The 20,116-nt window shown below is 41.4% G+C and overlaps 1 protein-coding gene across 3 annotated transcripts in view; it reads right to left on the bottom strand.

The window, feature by feature from the left end:
• Positions 1 to 880: 880 nt before the first annotated feature.
• Positions 881 to 20,116, bottom strand: part of MET (MET proto-oncogene, receptor tyrosine kinase) — a 112,469-nt gene continuing 93,233 nt past the window's right edge. For all 3 annotated transcript variants that reach the window (XM_046669430.1, XM_046669429.1, XM_046669431.1), the window contains 6 exons: positions 19,921 to 20,001; positions 17,645 to 17,826; positions 14,546 to 14,655; positions 12,884 to 13,049; positions 3,223 to 3,359; positions 881 to 3,114 (listed from right to left, as the gene is read on the bottom strand). In XM_046669430.1, the coding sequence (XP_046525386.1) occupies positions 2,904 to 3,114; positions 3,223 to 3,359; positions 12,884 to 13,049; positions 14,546 to 14,655; positions 17,645 to 17,826; positions 19,921 to 20,001 (887 nt within the window). In that variant the 3' untranslated portion in view covers positions 881 to 2,903. The remainder of the gene's footprint in view (positions 3,115 to 3,222; positions 3,360 to 12,883; positions 13,050 to 14,545; positions 14,656 to 17,644; positions 17,827 to 19,920; positions 20,002 to 20,116) is intronic.

Genomic DNA, 20,116 nt, shown 5'->3' with positions numbered 1-20,116 from the left:
CTAGAAAGGTACACCCCCCCCCCCCCAACAGTGTTCAAAAAATATCATGGGAGCTACATAGGTAATAACCGTATCTGTGGTGGTTTAAAGTGGATGATTGAGGATAAGAAAATTCTGTTTCAGTTCAGCAATTGTCTGAGAATCTATGTGCCAGACATGAGGGATATAAAGATACAGGTTCTTGTCCTTCAGAGGCACAGGGTCTGACTGAACTTCCGATGGAAATGCATCTCTTGGCCAGGAGGCAGTCTGGCTGGGTACAAGGGTTGAATTCTTTCTCAGTAAAGAATCAGCCCCCATTGTATTTTGTAAGCACCAGTTTAAACTTGGGTTGTTCTTTTTTTATCAGATTGCTCCAAAGTGCCACATGATTCTCAGATGACGGAAATATCACCTCTGCGTTCTCTTACCATTACAAGAATATTCATGGAGACAGCCTGAAGGTAGTTGCTCTTGTAATTGGGGGCTCTTGAACAGTGGGAACCTGTATAGATGGAAAGGGTAGTTTTAAGGGGGTAAGAAGGCCTCTTTCCTCCAACTTTCAACTAGGTATTTCTATGCTAACTGTGGGGTTGCAGCTCTGTTGTCATATCTTCTGGTTCACGGATGCACTTTGCTGGAGCCACGTGCCCTAGCAGTTGAAAGATTGTCAGAGAAATGCAAGTAATTTGGCAACTCAGGGCCAAATTAGAAACCCAAAGGCTTCCAGAGATTCAGGGATGCAAATTAGTTTAGCTGCTCATGCATTAACTTGACTAAGGTTCTCATAAATGGACCATCTTGAAGCAGCCAGGTGAAATCAATCTTAGACATGCTGTGTCATTATGTAAAAGCAGGCAATCAAGCGTGACTAGCAATAACCAACTCTCAGTATACAAGATGATACAGCACTTAATTTTAATTGTATGATTTATCAAAACAACAACTATTAACATACAAAGTACCATTCAGCTCAAATGCAGGTATCGGCAGTGACAAGTATCTAATTCTTAGAAGAATCACTTATTCCCACAATCTGTCCAGACACATTAATCTAAGGACACGTTTATAAATAGCAAACATGATTTTCACATTGCAGCTTTCTCAAACATATGTACACAGGTGTGTAGTCTTGTTGATGGGTTGTTTCCGTAAGTTCTTTCTATACTTGATGCATTCATTCTCCTGACATTGGTAGAGATAGTTATTTCTTTCTGTGGAGTAGATTTTTTTTTCGTCATCCACCATTTACAATACTCTGTGAATTAGTATCACTCTTTACACTTTTGAAATAGTAACATTTGAATGGGAATATCTCTGCAGTACAATTCTTTGTGTCTGCTGGTAAGTTCCACCAATGTGAAAGAGCTTTTGGTTGTGATCACTCTCTTGCAACAATAGCCCAATTCTACTATTGGGTTTTAGTGTAACTCATTCTCTTTATAGCTTGCTGTGTTAACCCTTGGCTTCAAGTCCTGGTGATGTAATGAGGGTGGGGTGTACTGGCAATCAGTAGATTTCCTTATCATTATTTACAGCCATTTGAAACCATGCTGTTACTAGTCCAAGTCTGACATACCTTTTCTGAAATGTTCACAGTGCAGTATTTTTGTGGCCTAACGAAAATTTTCTTATATCATTAAAAATAAACATTTTTATAAAAATATAATACTTTAAATGTTTACATTGACAAAACCAGTTAGAGTATCCTGTGCCACATGCACCATACAGTAGTAAGCACAAAGTCCCACAGAACAAAACATCACAAAAGTCCTGCCCAGAGTAACTGTTCATCCTGGCGAAATGGCCAGAACTTTCAATTGCTTTTTTTTTCCCTAAAATGTGTTTTGCTTAACACAAAATATACCCTAATGCAAAACAGGACTCCCCAAAAGCTTTATTGTCTCCAACTGTTTTGGGGATAGGAAGTTGCCACTTGAGAAAGAGGCTAATATTCCAGGCCATTGATCATTTCTTTGACCTATATGAGAGCTGTTTTTGGAACCAATGAACCTTTTAGTCAGATGTATTCTGCTTTAAAAACATGCTGAATTACCTTAGACACACTTATCATCACAAATTACTTGTCTTATTTGCAGAGACGTCATTTAAAAAAAATATAGACAAAACATCTAAATGTCCACATTCATTAGATCAGAATAGCATCATTCTCAAACAGTTGATTTTCAAACGACAACTAAATATTCCATTGTGACTAAGCTATTTTATGAAAACCTTCTTCATGTCATCTATGTACAATACGTAAATATCCCTATTAATTTATAAACACATTTCATGTCCTGTTGTTTTGAAATGTTGACTGTGTTGCCTATGGATATTTCTCCCATAAGAGGAATGTGTATGCAAAAATTTAAAAGAGAATGTTTGCCTAATGGGCAAATGACAACATCAGTAATAAAAAATGTTAGAGACCATACAATATATAAAAGTTCTTTGAAACGCTTTAATTCTAAACGAGTGGCCTGGTCCTGGGGCTGCCATATATGTCCTGGACACTACTGCTTCTTCTGAATTTTCCGTGATCAAGAAGTCCTCAAAATTCATCGCCTCAGTTCCTCATGTGAAATCAGGAGAGATCCCAATTTTCAAAAATTTCAACCCAGAATTCAGGTTTTGGCTTGACTGTGACAGGAGTGTCATCATAGCTGCAGTGTTGCCGTTGGACACTGGCCTGGGGGACAAAGCTTCTGGCTCTGATGCTTTGTCAGATGAGAAATTCCTTAGAATCCAGTTATTTTAAATAACAATATAAGGTCCTATAATAGTGCAATTTTGGCAGAAGCAAAAAATATCTGGTGGCCTTTCAGTGGCCAGGCAGTGAAAAAACATTGGACAAAGGGAGGACTGTTGTTTGGACAGTTCTGTGATGTTTCTCAGAAGGGGGCCAGTGGTGTACCCATCCATCATGTATCTACCTCGCCATCAACGTTATCTTGTGATGACAACAGAGAAGGATATGGAGCAACACATTTCACATTCACATAAGTAGCGTTCACATGGACGTAGTGCTCCCCGATGAAAGTAGAGAATATCGCTGATATCCTGGAGACCAGTTCAGAAAAGGATGGGCGCAGTTCAGCTTTAGGGTGCCAGCATTTTAGCATCACTTCATACCTGTTTCAGAAAGGAAGAAATGCTCTGAGAGACCCTTTGAAGGCAAGCATTTCTGCAAAAGTAAAGAATATAAGAGCTATAGAGGATTCTGTCAGAATTTCTACTTACAAGGGATCTGGGCAGTACTCTGGTTGTAAGAGCCTTCTGCCTTGCAACAAGTAAACTGTTATATCAAAGGTGTTGACATCGGGATAAGGTGGTGCTCCTCTTGTCATCAGCTCCCAGAGGAGCACGCCAAAGGACCACTAGTCAAACAAGGGAAGGGAGAGTCCATGTGAGAGGAGTTTGACTGTACAAATGTGAAAGGTGATCAGTAGGTCTTAATAACTAAAACTTGGCTTAGAATATTCAGTACTATTGCTGTTTCAGGCAAAAATTTCCTTAAAGGCAGTCAGCAAACTATACTTTTTATGACTTGTTTAAAGTAGAATTGGATAAAGTTTAGAGCACAAGTAAATGTAAAGTTTTCAAAAAGACTGTCTGAAGTCCACAGGATGAGGAAGATTTCGTCTGTAGTTAGTGGAGTATGAACTTCAAGTTCTCTCTTATGGATCAAAGCATCAACATGTTTCTATACTTCTCTTTTCCAATCTTTCTCTTTCTATCCTTCTCTTTTCACCACAATTTTAGATTATTAGTAAAAGAAGAAGACAAATAAGCCTTGCAAAATTTAAATTTGTGGGATTTCACAAATGAATGTAAATAGTCTTTAAGAAACGTAAGGTATCTAAAAGTTAATGTTAAAAGAGAAGATCTAAGTCAGTATAAGTAAAAATCCATATTAAAAACAGAAGTTATAAAACTGCTAGGCAGCAAGTCTCTCGACTGAAAACTAATTTCAATACAATAACTGTAATTTGAGAATGTTAAAGTAGGAGATTAGTATAAAACGGTTGTATCAGTACTTCATAGGAAGACCGCAGGGACACCAGGAAGTTAAGAGACTTTCTAAAAATTCCTCAATAAATGTGAATTCACACTAGGATAAACATTTAAGAGTTCTTGACTCTTGGGTCTTGCTTGGTCTACTAAACTGCACTAAATACGCAATTTCTTGATTTAAAACACTAGGAATAGATCAGGTCATACACATTATCTCCCCCTGGACGTGTGCCAAGGTGATAATGACACAATGATGGTAAGTCAGCATGTGTGGGTCACGCCAGGGCAGAGGACCCAGGCAGTCAGCTCTTGCTTAGCCAACACTTCCAGGACACTCATGGACTGAGAAGCCTATGGGGGGAGAAAGAGGCTCTGAGAAAAAAGAAGCTTGGAGGGGAAGGAGAATGCAGACCAGACAGGTGGAGTAGGAAAACCCTGAGAAGGAAGTGTAGCTCATAATATGCAGCGGGAAGGAAAATAAAGCATGTCCTTGAACCTTGCGATCAACCGAAAGAAAGAAACCAGGCACTGTAGTTGTTGATACAAATCTCCCTTAATGGCTCTTTCCCTTTGCCCAAGTGCAAGAACCCTTTAAGACTGCCTTGACCCAAATTGAGGAAACAAACTCTTTCCCAGGTGGGAACTAGGTAACTTTGCTGTCTTCCGCAGCCTTTCAAAATCAAAGTTTTCAAAGCTTGAAAATCCTAGGAGTCACTTCTGACAACTTCATTGTGTTAACCTTCAAGTTCCAGAATTTGCATTAAAATTTAAATCAATTTAACAAGCATCTAGTGAACCTTGATTAGGTTACTGTCCAAGTTAGGTTACTGTCCAAGTTATTGGATAGGCCCCAAAGCTGATTTAACAGGGTTAAGAGTATTGTGCAACTAACTGACACATAAAACAGTAAGATATCATAACTGTAATATAGAGCAATAACAGAAAAGAGGTACAAATGTGGACAGTCAAAGAGATAACAGTGGGGTAATGAGAAAGGCTTTAGGAAGAAAGTGACAGTACAGTGGGTCTTGAAGAACAGGGAGAATTTGTTTAATAGGTACATGCACTGTGAGGGCAGAAAGAGCATTCTGGATGGAGGCAGTGGGCCTAGGGGTGAGAGTACTCATGTGTTTTTTTGAACTGTCAGGACAATAGGTCACTCTGATTGACGTGTGCAGTACATGAAAGGACGGCAGACAGATAAGGTTGAAACAGGACCATGCTGTGGACGTTTGTGAATGTTGAAAGTGGGTTAAACTGAAATCGATGGGACGTGACTGGAGTTGAGCTCCGGGACATTGCATTTGTAAACACTACGCTTTAGACAAATAGGGGAGGTGATCCACAATACGGAGACCAGTCAGGAGGCTTCTGAACAAGAACAGGTGAGAGGTGCTACTGCACACTGGCAACCTGGAACCCCGAGACTGAACCCTGAATTAGGGGGGTGGGAGAGAGTATGTATCATATAATGAGCTGAGCACAGGCATCATGCCCTTTAAAAAAATGATTACCTTGGGGTCAGCTCCATAGTGTAGTGGTTAAGACCAGCATGCTCCACTTTGGTGGCCGAGGTTCACAGGTTTGGATCCCAGGAGTGGACCCACACCAGCCATTCAGCCATGCTGTGGCAGTGACCCACATACAAAATAGAGGAAGACTGGCACAGATGTTAGCTCACAGTAAAAAAACAAAATGGAAGACTGGCAACAGATGTTAGCTCAGAGTGAATCTTCCTCACCAAAAAAAAAATTGTTTTATTTAATCCTTATAACAACTCTGTAATGTAATTGGTTTTGTAGATGCTTTAAGGATGAGGAAACCAAAGTTCTGCGAGGCTGATTACTTGTCTGGGATCAGGTCTCCCTAAATGCCTAGGCTATAAGTTTGTCTGGAGGCAAATTCACAAAAAAGGGGGGAGAGTTGCATAAGTTTCTGAGGAGCTATAGGATTTGAGCAATAACTGGGTATCAGAGGAGGGTTGGAGGACTCGAGGGACTGGAGACGTGAGAGGGAGGCAGTTTCCAGGAAAAGCACAGTACTGTCTGCATTCCAAACTCCCCTTAACAGCTTTGCACTGACGGGATGGGGAGGGGTGAGGAGATGAAGGAGAATGATGACGACCAAGAAGGGTGGGGAGGGTGGGGGAAGACAGAAAGAGAGAGAGAAAGAAGAAGGAGTAGGAAGAGGAGGAGGGGAGGGAGGGAGGGAGGAGGAGGGGAGAGGGAGAAAGAAAGAGGGAAGAGAAGGGGTGGGAGAGAGAGAGGGAGAGGGGGTGTACAATGCATGTGCATTAGGAATGAGGGAAACAAGTCAATTTTAGTTTCAAGATAGGAGAGCTCTGCCATTCATGCTTACTGTGGGAACGGTTAAGCCTTTTTGAACATCTGAGCACCAGCAGTAAGCTCATCTAAAGAATCACTGCCTAACTTTATCAAAGGTGAAGACCAAAGCAGTGACTAGATGTGAGAGAGTGTTATAAGCTATAAACAATGATAGAAAGGGACACTGCTGAGGCAAGCAGGGAATAGAGACAGCCAAATGTGAGCATTCAGAAGTAGGTAAACTGAGATACAAGACAATTTGTAGAAAACTACAATTGACTGAAAAAATGGATAAATTAATAACATTTTTCAACTGGTAAACTGATAAAATTTTGAATAAAATTTAAAACTTCTGTTCTTTGAAAGATAACAGTAAAGAAATGAAAAGTCAAGCCACAGACTGGAAAAATATATATGCAAAAACACGTATCTGATAACACATACCTCATATTCAGAATATATGAAGAACTCTTAACAACTCAGTAATAAAAAATAACCCAATAAAAAAGTGATTTTCTAAAATTTATTTATTTTAGAAAATAAATTCTAAAACTTAAAAAAAATGGACAAAAGATTTGAGTAGACATTTCACTAAAGGAAGTATAAAGATGGCAAATAAACACATGAAAAGATACTCAACATCATTGGTCATTTGGGAAATACAGATTAAAGAGAAAATGAGACAGCACTACAACCTATTGGAATGGCTAAAACCTCCAGATTGACAATGCCAAGTGCTGGTGAGGATGCTAAACAACCAGAACTCTTATATATTACTGTTAGGATTATAAAATGATACAGCCCCTGTCGAAAACAGTTGGTAGTTTCTCATAAAATTAAACATACACTTATCTTATTACCCAGTAATCCTACTTCTAGGTATTTATCCAAAAGAAATAAAAAATTATGTTCACATGAAAACCTTTAAGAAAATACTATAGAAGTAATAATTACATATAAGCAATTTCCTAAAACTGGAAAGAACCCAAATGTCCTTCAAATGGCGAATGGATAAGCAAAATGTGGGACATCTGTACAATGGAATACTACTCACAAATAAAAAGGAATGAATTACTCTGCTATAGAAAACAGTATGGAGGGTCCTCAAAAAATTAAAAATAGAAAATAGAATTACCATACGATCCAGCAATCCCATTTCTGAGTATATATTCAAAGGAAATGAAATCAGTGTCTTGAAGAGGTATTTGCACGTCTATTTTCATCGCAACATTATTCACAATAGCCAAGAGATGGAAGCAACCTAAATGTCCATCACCAAATGAATAGATGAAGAAAATGTGGTATATACATACAATGGAATTTATTTAGCCTTAAAAAAGGAAATCTTGTCACATGCTACAACACGGATGACCCTTGAGGGCATTATGCTAAGTAAAATAAGCCAGTCACAAAAAGACAAACTCTACATGATTCCACTTATATGAGGTATCTACAGTATTCAAACTCTTAGAAACAGAAAGTAGAATCGTGGTTGCCAGAGAGGCTGGGAGGAGGAGGAAATGTGGAGTTGTTCAGCGTCCATAGAGTTTGTTTTGCAAGATAAAGAAGTTCGAGAGAGCAGTTGCACAACAATGTGCATAAAGTTAACACTACTGTACCCTACACTTAAAAATGGTTAATAGAAGGACCTACAACTATAATACACAACGATGTACTGAGGGGCTTTGGGGAGAAGAAGAAGGAAAAAAAGAAGATTGGCAACAGATGTTAGCTCAGGTGCCAATCTTTAAAAAAAAACAACTCGTTAAGATGGTTGATTTTATGTTATGTGTTTTCTCACCACTAAAACAAAAAGAGGAATAACTACTGATACACTGACGCCACTGATACCACAACATGGATGACTCTCAAAGGCATTATGGTGAGTGAAAGGAGACAGACTTAACGGCTACTTACTGTGATTCCGTTTATATGACGTTCTAAAAAGGTAAAACTCTAGAGCCAGAAAACAGACCAGTGGTTTCCAGGTCCCAGGGAGAAGGGAGGAGCGGCTACAAAAGGCACCAGGAAATTTTCTGGGGTGATAGAACTGTTCTATGTCTTGGCTTTGGTGGTGGTGGTCATACAACTATATGCATTCTTCACAACTTGAAGAACTGGACACTAAAAAGGGTGAAGAGCCGTTATATTGCACAATGGAGATGCCATTAATGGAAATAAAGAAGTGAGGAATTGACAGTTGGCAGGAAGGAATTTGACTTTGAACATGGTAAATTTGTGAGGCTGAGGAAAACATCCAGAAAGAGAGGTTGAAAGGTGACTGGTGATGGGAATGGTTGAAATTGTTGAGGCTGGCTGACACCTGAAAACCAAAATCCTGGGGGACAGTTGTATGATGTGGGATGTGAAAGAAGGAAGAGAAGCTGTCAAGGGTAAAGAAAACACAACCAAGAAGCAGGAGGAAAACCAGATGGTGCAGAGTCCCAGAAACCAAAGAAGGAGGACATTTCAAGAAGGAAGGAGTGGTTGACAATGTTAAATGCTGCAGAATGCTGAAGCAGGATGAAAAAGCCAGCTGGTTGAACAACTGAGAAGTCAATACTGACTTTAATGGAAGCATTTGTGCTAAGTGTGAAACACTGTACAATACTGGGTTTGAGTAACTGCAAGTATAGTGGCACTCCCATTTTTTCTGAATGAGTTTCAAGAGTATTCAGACTTTAGCTGAACTCCTTCTGAGTATTTGTGAAAAAGCGGACCTTCCTACAAGCAGGCAAGTTTTTGTTTGTAGGTTTCAACATACATAGAGCTTATTACATGCTTTTGGAAATGTTCCATGTCAACATTCAAAAGACTGTGCTATCCTGGAAATGAAACTTCACGCAAATTTATCCTTGCAATCAATAACCATTTGCCAAAGCAGCACTGTGCAGGGATTACCCAGTTTCACCCCTTATGTAATATAATATAGTGTCTTTTAATGAGAGGAAGAGAGACACAGTACTTCATTTCTACAGAAGCCTCTGTAAATTTCCAGTCAAGTATTTGAGTGATAGTTGCTATGTGAGAAGTGCTGGCCTCCGTACTCTGTGAGTATATTGGTGGAGGTAGGGGTGTGTTTGTGGGGTTGTCAAAAAGCTCAGAATCTCAACTCTTGCCTTGAACAGCCAAAATTTCATCAGGCTCTTTTTGTTTTGTCTTGTTTTAACAGCTTTGCTGAGGTATAATTTATATATCATAAAATTTGCCAATTGTAAGTATATAGGTGACGATGTAAATTTACATAGTTGTGCAATGATCATCACAATTCAGTTTTAGATCAATTCCAACATCCCAGAAAGTTCCCTCATGCCCATTTATAGTCAATCTTCACTCCCACTCTCAGTCCTAGGCGACCACTGATCTGTTTTCCATCTCTACAGTTTTGTCTCTTTCTAGAAATTTCATTTAAATGGAATCATTTAACACGTAATCTTTTGAGTCTGTCTTCTGTCACTTGACAAAAAGTTTTTTTTTTTTTTTGAGGAAGATTAGCCCTGAGCTAACTGCTGCCAATCCTCCTCTTTTCATTGAGGAAGACTGGCCCTGAGCTAACATCCATGTCCATCTTCCTCTACTTTATATGTGGGACACCTGCCACGGCATGGCTTGACAAGCAGTGCGTAGGTCCACCTGGGATCCGGGCTGGTGAACCCCAGGCCGCCAAAGCAGAACGCGTGCACTTAACCACTGCGCCACTGGGCCGGCCCCGACAGAGTTTTTAAGGTTTATCCATGTTGTAGCATGCATCAATAGCTCCTTTATATTACTGAATGGTATTGTTCCATTGTATAGATGTACCACGTTTGGTTTATCCATTCACCAGTTGAAGGACATTAGGATTGCTACTGGTTTTTGGTTACTATGAATACTACTACTCTGAACACTGATGTACAAGTCTTTGTGTGAGCATATGTTTTCATATTCTTATTAGTTAGCTATTCATGTATCTCTTTAGTAAAATATCTATTTAAATCTTTTGTCTATTTTTTAAAATGGAGTTGTCTTCTTTCTGAGTTGTAAGAGTTGGATCTGGTTCTTAATGGTAGACTGACAGTCAAGTCTGGGTGAAATGTAGGTTCTTGGAAGATGGGTTAATTCTCCCTATCTTATGCCTTCACCTGCCACAATCACTAACACGTCCCCAGCCTAACTCTCTAGTACCCACTTCTTTCATTTTTTTCAGAGTCTTTCAGGATCAGAATCCCAGGCATTAAGCTCTAACATGTGCTATCACATCCTCGTCCATCCTGAAGTCCCAGTCGTTCACCACATCCTGTGTCACACTTGTTTATTGAAGATAAACTCCCAGTCACCCTCAACTTATTCTCTTTCTCCCCCACTTCCTCAGGAACTGAAATTCTGCTTTCACTGGAAGACTAAAATATCTTTGAAACTCTTACCAACAGGGGCCACACCTCTCCCTCTTGCTAACTCCCAGGGAGGAGGGTAGATGACTTCTCGCTTCCCAACGCTGCCCTCAGATCCCTGTGCCCTGTTCTCTCTCAACGGCCGGCAACCCTTTCTCTTTTGAGGCCTATGCCCTCCATTAACATTATTTTCTGTCCGTCTTTTTGCTGATACCACTGTTTACACTTTTTCCCTTTTCAGTTGTTATCCTCAAGGACTGAAACATTCATGTTTCTCTACCTCCACACATCACAATCCTCTTGACTTGCGACATGCAACAGAATAAGTGTACTCTTTATTCAACTCAATACCCAGGCTCCTCGGCACACTCTAGACCTCGAAGTCACTCAGCTTCCAAGATCCTTCTTGTGCAGTGAGTAGCACTGGACCCTGTTGATCATATCTCATTTCTTATCGAAACTTTCTCTTCCTCTGCCTTTCATGATGGTCTCTTCTCCTGACTCTCCTACCTCTGCTTTTCTCCCTCACTTCATATATGTAGGTTCTCCTGAATAATTGTTTTTGGACTCTCAAAACCCTACTTCTAGCCTTGACCTCTGCTATGGACTGAACTGTGTCTCCTCCACCCCCAATGCAAACGCTGAAGCTCTAACTCCCAGTGTGATGGTATTAGGAGGTGGGGCCTCTGGGAGGTAACTGGGTTTAGATGAGGTCATGACGGTGGGGCCCTCATGATGGGATTAGTGCCCTTTTAAGAACAGACACCAGAAAGCTTGCTCTTGCTGTCTCCCCCATGTGAGGACACAGGGAGAAGGCGGCCGTGTGCAAACCAGGAAGAAAGCTCTCACCAGAACCTGACCATGTTGGCACCCTCATCTCACACTTCCAGCCTCTGGAACTGTGAGAAATAAACGTCTATTGTTTAAGCCACCCAGTCTACGGTATTTTGTTACGGCAGCCCAAGTTGACCAAGACAACCAAAGAGGTTGTACAGACTACAGACGCACATTTCCATCTGCCTCACAGACTTCTCTGCCCGGACGCTCTACTCCCAAGTCAAACTCACCACGTTCAAGGCTCAGCTGCTATTCTTCTTCCTAAACTGGCTTCTGTTCTCCTGCTTCACATACTTGTTATTGCACCAGTATATAACTTGGCTCTTCTTTGACTTTTATCAATTTCTTGCTAAATATTGTTAATTCTACCTCTGAGATGCCTCTCTTTCCATCTCTTTTCCATTCTCACAGCCTCTCTATTATTTCAAGTTCTACCTCTCACTTCGTCTTCCTGCATCCACTCCTCTCAGAACATCTTACGGAATGAAGAAAGACTGTAATCTGATCACACTTTAATGTTTCCATACGGCCGGAGAATAAATTCCAGACTTGCTAGTTTGCTAAGGACTTCTATGATCTAGTATGAATATATTTTCCTCAATTTACTCTCATAACTTCCCTCTGCGCCTTCTGTTTTTGCCCAATCATCCACTGCTTACTATTTCCTCAGAACTTTAAAGAAGCAGATACTTCCCTGCCCCTCTGCCTCATGTGGATTGGTATTTCTTATTTCGTTGCTCATTCCATCCTCCGTTAAGGCCCATTTCAAGCACCACCTCCTCCACCGGGTGGAAGGGCAGAGCAGTGGCTCTGGCTGCTCAGGTGAGCACTACCCTTAGTGCTTAGGTGCATGCCTTCTGAAGCTTGTTCTATGAGAGAAGGATGACCTCTGCAGATAAAGGAGAGCATGTTTCTAGCTAGGTGCAGGGATCATGCCTTCACTGCTAGACCTGTCTGTTATAGCTTCCAGATTTCTCACAGTGAATTCCTGCCCGCCTTGAGCTATGAGTGGCTGGACTAATCCCAGTCTACTTTATGTGACAGTTATTGATGGGCATGCCTTCTCTTCCCTGCTGAGCCAAAGCTCCTGGAGGACACGGTTCATGCCTGGTTCAGCTCTGGGCTTCCCAAGCACCTAGCCTGGTGCCCTGCTAGACAAATGTTTTTGAATAAATAAAGGGATTCATGAAACCATACTATGGGTACCTATTAGACAATCAAGCTCATTTTTACTTATGAAGAAAACTGAGATTAGTGGTGAAGGTTTCCTTTTTTAAAAAATTAGCCATAAAACTACTAAAAATGTGGGGTATGAAAGTAAAAGAGGAGAAGGTTCGGGAATGATCAATACGTTACCACATCTGACTTGGTGGTAAACTTCTGAGTTTGCAGACTCTCTAAAGCCATCCACTTCACAGGCAGTTTTGCACCTGTTTTGTTGTGCACACTATAGTATTCTTTATCATACATGTCTCTGGCAAGCCCAAAATCAGCAACCTTGACAGTGAATTTTTCATCCAGCCTACAGAAAAAAACAAAAGTTATTACTGGTGGCTGAAATAGAATAATTTACAGCAATGCTGAATATCTATTGATTAGAACAAGCGACTTCAGTATTTGAAATCCATAACTTCTGCAGGAAGGGCTTCATTGGGCCTCCATTGACTAACACTAAACTACAATGGACTTCTTGAATAAAAATGCTTTACATTTACATTACAAATTAAACAGGCCAAAGAAAGAGATTACGAATGATATGGCATAAGAGAATCCTTTTTTCTTTAAAGTATGCTTTTTGGTGAGGAAGCTTGGCCCCAAGCTAACATCTGTTGCCAATCTTACTCTTTTTTTTTTTTTTCTCCCTAAAGCCTCAGTACATAGTTGAATATCCTGGTTGTAGGTCATTCTAGTTCTTCTATGTGGGATGCCGCCACAGCATGGCTTGATGAGCAGTGCACAGGTCTGCACCCAGGACCCAAACTGGCGAATCCTGGGCCACCGAAGCAGAGAGTGCAAACCCAACCACTCGGCCATGGGGCCAGCTCCAGAGAATCCTTTATGCTTTAACATAGATCTGGAGACGTAGTAAAAGTGGTCCCCCTCTCAGCTTTCCTTTGTGGCTAAATCAAGTACGCCAACTGACTACCCAAAACAATTGCCAATCTCCCCTTGTCAGCTTATTAGCAATACTCAGTTTCATGAGGGAGATATGACAGGTGACTGTTATTTCACTTTTTCATTCTCAAATGGTCTAGATTAGAACATAAAACTCATATATCCCACCACTGAGGTAACAGAGAAATAGGATCCGTCGTAAAGCTTCTAAGAAAAACAGCAAGGTTCGACAACAATCAATTTCCGCTATCTGAGGCTATGTATCTTTTGTTTAAGCTGGCTTTTATGTTGTTACCTTGACCAAAACCAAGGTAGGAAATTAATAGCACAGCTCTTTCCTTCACACATACCCTAAGTCATGAATCAGTGCTGTGCAGGGGAAAAGCACTGAATCAATTACAAATTGTTGACTGTTGTATTAGACAGCCCAGGCAGCCAGACACAAATAAAGTTCTTTGTATATTCATTCCCAGATACCATTTTTGGTAGGGCTTCTGCAGGCTGACTTCAAATCCACTCTGGGAAGTTATACTATGTTGGTATTTGTGTCACCAGCCCTCTCCTTTTCACTGGAAAATGCTGAATATCAAATTCTCCTTCTCAAATACTAATGCAGTGTGAAACCACAAGATTGGGGGCTACCGGTGGGAAGGAAAAGAAAAGCAAAAGCACACAACAGCTGTTTAAGACCCCCTCTGGAGAGTCCCTTTTAAATTCTCCATTTGATAAAGACTGAAAGTCCCACCTACATCCCCAGTTCTCATATACCGATTAACACGGTAACAGAAACGAAGGACTTTTGCATAAGAAGAGAAAACATCCTCAACTAGGCTTGAACAGTGGGAAACAGATTCCTCCTTGTCACTCAGTTTGCACTGTGGGCACAGAGATTCTCATACTTACATACAGTTTCTTGCAGCCAAGTCTCTGTGGACAAACTTTTTGCTTGCAAGATATTTCATGCCTTTGGCTACTTGAAGACCAAAGCCAATAAGATCTTTTACAGTTGGGTTCTGTAATCAAAGAGAATTGGAAACATAAACTAAACACCCACTGTTCTAGCTATGATCTCAGAATTCTGAAGCATTTATAAGAGTTATCTTGTTTCACATAATAACTTGTGCCCTGTTGATGGCTGCAATCATTTATTAAGTACCTATTGTTTGCAAAGCACCAGGCTACATGTTTTTATAAATTCTGGCTAACTCTTACACATTTCTGTAAGGCGGGTGATACAGGTTCCATTTTCCAGATGGGAAAATAGAGGTGTTTTAAAATGTAGGTTTTATTATTATTATTCAGGTATGGTGAGGCCAACAGATGGGAGACAAATGCCACTGAAAAGATAGTTTGTTACTTGAAATTCCCAAGAGGAGGGAGCATGCCACGGCACTGGGGTTGGTTAGGAGGCAGAGAGAGCGAGGGGAAAACAGGTTGGAGCCTTTATTGTGATTTGTGTGGGAAGGAATGGGCGAGGCAGGGTGAGCAGGTTTAGGATTAGCTCGTCTGAACGATTTCAGCAGGCTCTGGGTGTAGGGCCTGTCCTTGTTGTGGTACCTGGCCCTGAAGTGACTGGGGCAAGGGAACAGTGGCCCAGAGTGAGCGCACCCTTTAAAGGTGGTGGCTGGGGTATGGGCTCTGGACTGGTTGGTTTGCTTAGGAAAGCCCTGTTCTTTGAAGGTGACTTGCTTATTGTCTCTGGGAATTTGCTAGTCCTGGGAGGGGCCATCCGTCCCTGCTCAGCAAGGCCCCACAGGTCAGAGCATCAGATACACATGGTTAATACAGGAAGTTCAGAGAGAAATAAATCACCCCAAACCACTCAGATGGTAAGTGGCAGAGTTAGGATTTTAACCTAAATTTGTTAGGCTCTAAAGCCCACGCTGTAGTGAAGCCAATCCTATCAGAAGCCCTCTTACTGGTACTAAAGCACCAGCCCACAACTCCAGTGGCCTGGACCCACATAGAGAACAGGAAATCTCATTCTCCAGAAACTCCATTCTCAAAACTGGGTGGACAGAGGAATGCCTTTAGTAACTATATCTGAAATCACATAGATGTCACTGTGGCCCTACTGGCACCTGGTCCTTAAGAAAAGAGTATCTCTTCTTCAGCAGCCACTGTGGAGTTTGTGAACCCATGAGGCAGGCGATGGGGACCCTGCAAGGAGGGCTACAGCCCCCTTCACGCACAGAGCATGTGGAGCGGCCAGTTCCTTGCGTGTCAGGCTTCTCTTTAGGACATGCCTGTGCATGGTTGTAGCAAGTACAGACTCCTCAGACTAGAAAGAAAAGGTCAAGGTACTGGATAATAGGAAACCCCTATCACGCTTTAATCCTGGGCAGTAACATCCGAGAGAAGGCAGCACAGCCAACCAGAGGAACTCATCAGGGTAACGACAAGAGTTAAAGTGGAAAAGTGGGATTTGTTAGAGCAGCTCTGTGCTCTGTAAGGTAAATCTGTCTTACCTGCAAAATTCACTACCAGGGGGTATTTTATTCTTTTGGCTGAACACAAGATATTTCTTTACCATCTTAGAGCTTATTTCCTCTGAGAACCTGACCCCATGTTTATGAAGTTGTTTTTGATCCAGAGTAAAGTTACTCTGTTAACTACCACAGAGGCCTGGACGCAGGAGCCAAGAAGGGGCGTGAGGCCATCTGTGACTTCAGTTCTGGGGACTCCTTTCTCTTCCCTCCCTGCCCTGGCCTGGCCATTGCTTGCCCACCCCTTAGGTCCTGGCACAAATGTCACTCAGAAACTCTCATTTGCAAGAACCTCTTTTATAACCCTGATCTCATTCATTCAACAAATATTTACTGAGAGTCCATGTACCGAATACTATGTTAAGTGTTAGAGCTACAGCAGTGAACAAAATACATGAAAATTCCTACTCTCATGAGTTGCATTCTAATGGGATGTGTGTGTATGTGAGCATGCATATAGTGCTATTTTTTGGGGGAAGGGGGAGGAAGATTGGCCCTGAGCTAACATCTGTTGACAATCCTTCTCTTTTTGCTTGAGGAAGATTAGCTCTGAGCTAACATCTGTGCCAGTCTTCCTCTACTTTGCCTGCAGCTCCTCCTGCCCATGGGTCCTGTCCCCATGCCTGCAGCTCCTCCTGCCCATGGGTCCTGTCCCCATGCCTGCAGCTCCTCCTGCCCATGGGTCCTGTCCCCATGCTGCAGCTCTTCCTGCCCATGGGTATTGTCCCCATGCCTGCAGCTCTTCCTGCCCATGGGCCCTATCCCCATGCTACTCCATGCTATTTTCTGAATAAAGGAGCACTACTGCCAGACCTTGAGAGTCCAAGAAATCTTTCTTTCGACTCCTTGACTCACTGAGCCTGCATCAAGATGATGGTAAGAGTGATGGAGAAAAATACAGCAAGGGAGAGGAAACAGACAGAAGGCATGGGGGTGGGGTGGGTCAGCTGCAATTTAGAAAGTTCAGGGAAGGCTCATTTTGAAGATGACATTAGGGCAAAAGGCTGAAGTTGGTGAATAAGTGAGATACGTGGATATTCTGGGGAAGAGTGTTCTAGGCAGCAGGAATAGCAAGTGCAAAGTCCTGAGGCAGGAGACCAGGTGGCAAGTTTTAGAAATAGTAAAGGACTCATTTGTAATTAGTTCTTCAATGTCTTTCCTTCTAGAGTTAAAACTCCACGTGGGCTGAGGCTCATTCTGCCTCTGTTTCCTGTGCTATGCAGTTTCTGGCATATAGCAGGCACTCAAACATGACTAAATGTACCTATCAGGGGGATGGTAGAGCAAGGTTGTTTGCAGGGCGGGTGAATCACTGCCCCCAGGAAATCCTTCTAGATATCACTATCTTCCCACTGGGATAGAGGATTTTGAAGTAAAAGCGAACTGAATTGGCCTTTTACATGTGAATGGTGCCAACGTTTTACATGCACTTCTTCAGCTAAAAGCTTTTAAAAAGGTTCAAAATAAGGCACATTCTGGAAGGCTGGCTGGCTTCCAAGCTTGGTAATACACTTACGTGGGTCTCATTTCTAATGAAATTTCGAAGGTCTCCATGTTTCATGTACGGTAGAACCACCAGTGGAGATCCCTCACTTCGAAGGCAGATTCCCAAGAGCGAGAGAACGTTGGGATGACTAAAATCTTTCATGATGATTCCCTCGGTGAGAAACTGGGAAACTTCTCCTATGTCAGTGATTCCTGAGAAATCCAGCGGTGAAGACATTAAGTTCATTATGGAACAACGAATACTTTATCAAGTTCAGATGGGGCTGGCAATGGAATGTAAAACCATAGGGTGACGTCTTGCCCTGAGGCTTCGTCCTCAGCGTGTTTTTGGGAGTACATCTGGGTAAATGATGTCACCCAGTGCTGCCCCTTCAAGTCACCACCTACACCCACTTCCGTAAGACAGAGTCTAGCAATCAGTTTGTCTCACACGGAAAAAGGCGAGGAAGCCGCTCAGTCCGTTTCTGTACTGATTTTCTAGGGCAGGAGGGGGCAAACTTTTCTAAGGGGCCAGAGAGTAAATATTTTTTGGCGTTATGGGCCCTATGGTCTCTGTCGCAAATACTCAACCCTGCCGATGTTGTGCAAAAGCAGCCACAGACAACAAGTGGCTGAATCTCAACAAACTTTATTTACGAAAACAGGCGGTGGGGCATGGTTTTCTGATCCCTGGCCTAGGAGGATCTGAAGACTAATTACTGTCATGTGGTCATATGACCACAATGTCATATCTACGTAGACTTTTTTTGGTATAATAGCTTCTAATCACTTCCAGATAGTGATCCTGAGGGCCTGACACTAGTCAGCATCAATGAGGAGTTAACAGCCTTTAATTTATTAATCTGACCAGTACCAGTCTCAGTGACGAGATTCTTTTACAAATGCAATGCATTCTGAGACCTCGAAGTCCATCTGGACTGAATCGAGATCAATGCACACCAGGGTCAGAGAAAGATTTCTTGGTGTTAGGATTGTTCTGAGTACAATTGGCAGTGGTGCTCTCTCATGAGGCCAATTTACTGACAATCATACTTAATCCATCACACTTTCTAGCTGGGTTTCATAGACAACTGTTCTTTTAATTACCTCGTGGTCAGACTTCCAACAAAATCAACCATATAGAGCACTGCTCAGCATGGAGATTTATGTAAAAAAAAAGGCTGAAAGAGTTCTGGCAAACGTATCTTTCAGGAAAATCTTCTTCTCGTGCATTTAAAGCTTATTAATGCCAATATAAATTTGTAATATAGCTGGTTAACATTTTTCAGTCTGCTGCAAATTATAAGCAGAAATTTAGAAAAGGCAAGCACACTGACTTTATATGTGAGACCTGTCAGCAAAGGTGGAGCCAGGAAAACTAGCTGAGGAGTCCACTGGGTTGTATGAGAGAGTAATTTATGCCTGGTCATCATTAAAGACTTAGTTTATGTTTGGAAGCATTCCCTGTTTCTTAAATGGAGAATGCCTTCCATTTAAAAAAGATTTTCTCAATAAATGCTAAAATGTTTTAAAATGTTCTAGCATTAAAAGGGGGGGGGAGTGAGTTTCACTTGTTTAGGAAGTTTATTTATGTGGAATACCTCATTCCCCAAAAATGCGGATAAATGAGGTATTACCACATTTACGGTTTTTTAATTTTCTGCCAGCATAGTTTTCTCCTGTTTGTCTTATTTCATTTTTTTTCTTTTTAATGAAAGTTGTGGTTAAAAAATAATTATAGTAATGCCTCTGGGTAAAATGAGTCATTACTACTGCATCTGCCAACATGCTTCCAATAGTTTCCATAAATGTCACTTGCAAAACAAATATCATAAGCCAAACATAGTTAAATGATGCTCAGCTCATCCAAGAACCTCATTTATCCCTCACTCTTACTTATGAGGGCTCTGACAAAAATTTCTGAGGAAATATTTCAATAAGAATTTAGACCAAAAAATTTTCAGGATTAGATACACAGTTCCAGCAGTCGCTGATTTTTCCAAAAGGGATAGTGTAAATCAACTTTCTTTCTTTCTTTCTTTCTTTTTTTGCTGAGGAAGATTTGCCCTGAGCTAACATCCACTGCCAATCTTCCTCTTTTTGTATGTGAGCTGCTGCCACAGGATGGCCACTGACAGACAAGTGGTGTAGATCTGTGCCTGGCAACTGAATCTGGGCCACTGAAGCAGAGCACAGAACTTAACCACAGGCCACAAGGCTGGTCCTAAATCAACATTTTATTATGAACTATTGACTAGTTTGCAAACCACAAAAGTGTAGTCCACCATTAAATAAAACATCACTTACTATTCAAGGATTTCACAGCACAGTGAATTTTCTTGTCATCATTGTCCAACAAAGTCCCATGATATACACACCCAAAATGTCCTACATGAAAGAGGGAACTTGATTAGTGCTGCATTACTTTTAATTGTGCAATAATTGTTTATCAAGTCCTTCATGATCTTCATTTCCTTTTTTTCCTACATGGCAAAAAAGTGCA

The sequence above is a fragment of the Equus quagga genome, chromosome 8, assembly GCF_021613505.1.
Source record: "Equus quagga isolate Etosha38 chromosome 8, UCLA_HA_Equagga_1.0, whole genome shotgun sequence".
Lineage (NCBI taxonomy): Eukaryota > Metazoa > Chordata > Mammalia > Perissodactyla > Equidae > Equus > Equus quagga.
This window is presented reverse-complemented; position numbering and strand designations above follow the sequence as displayed.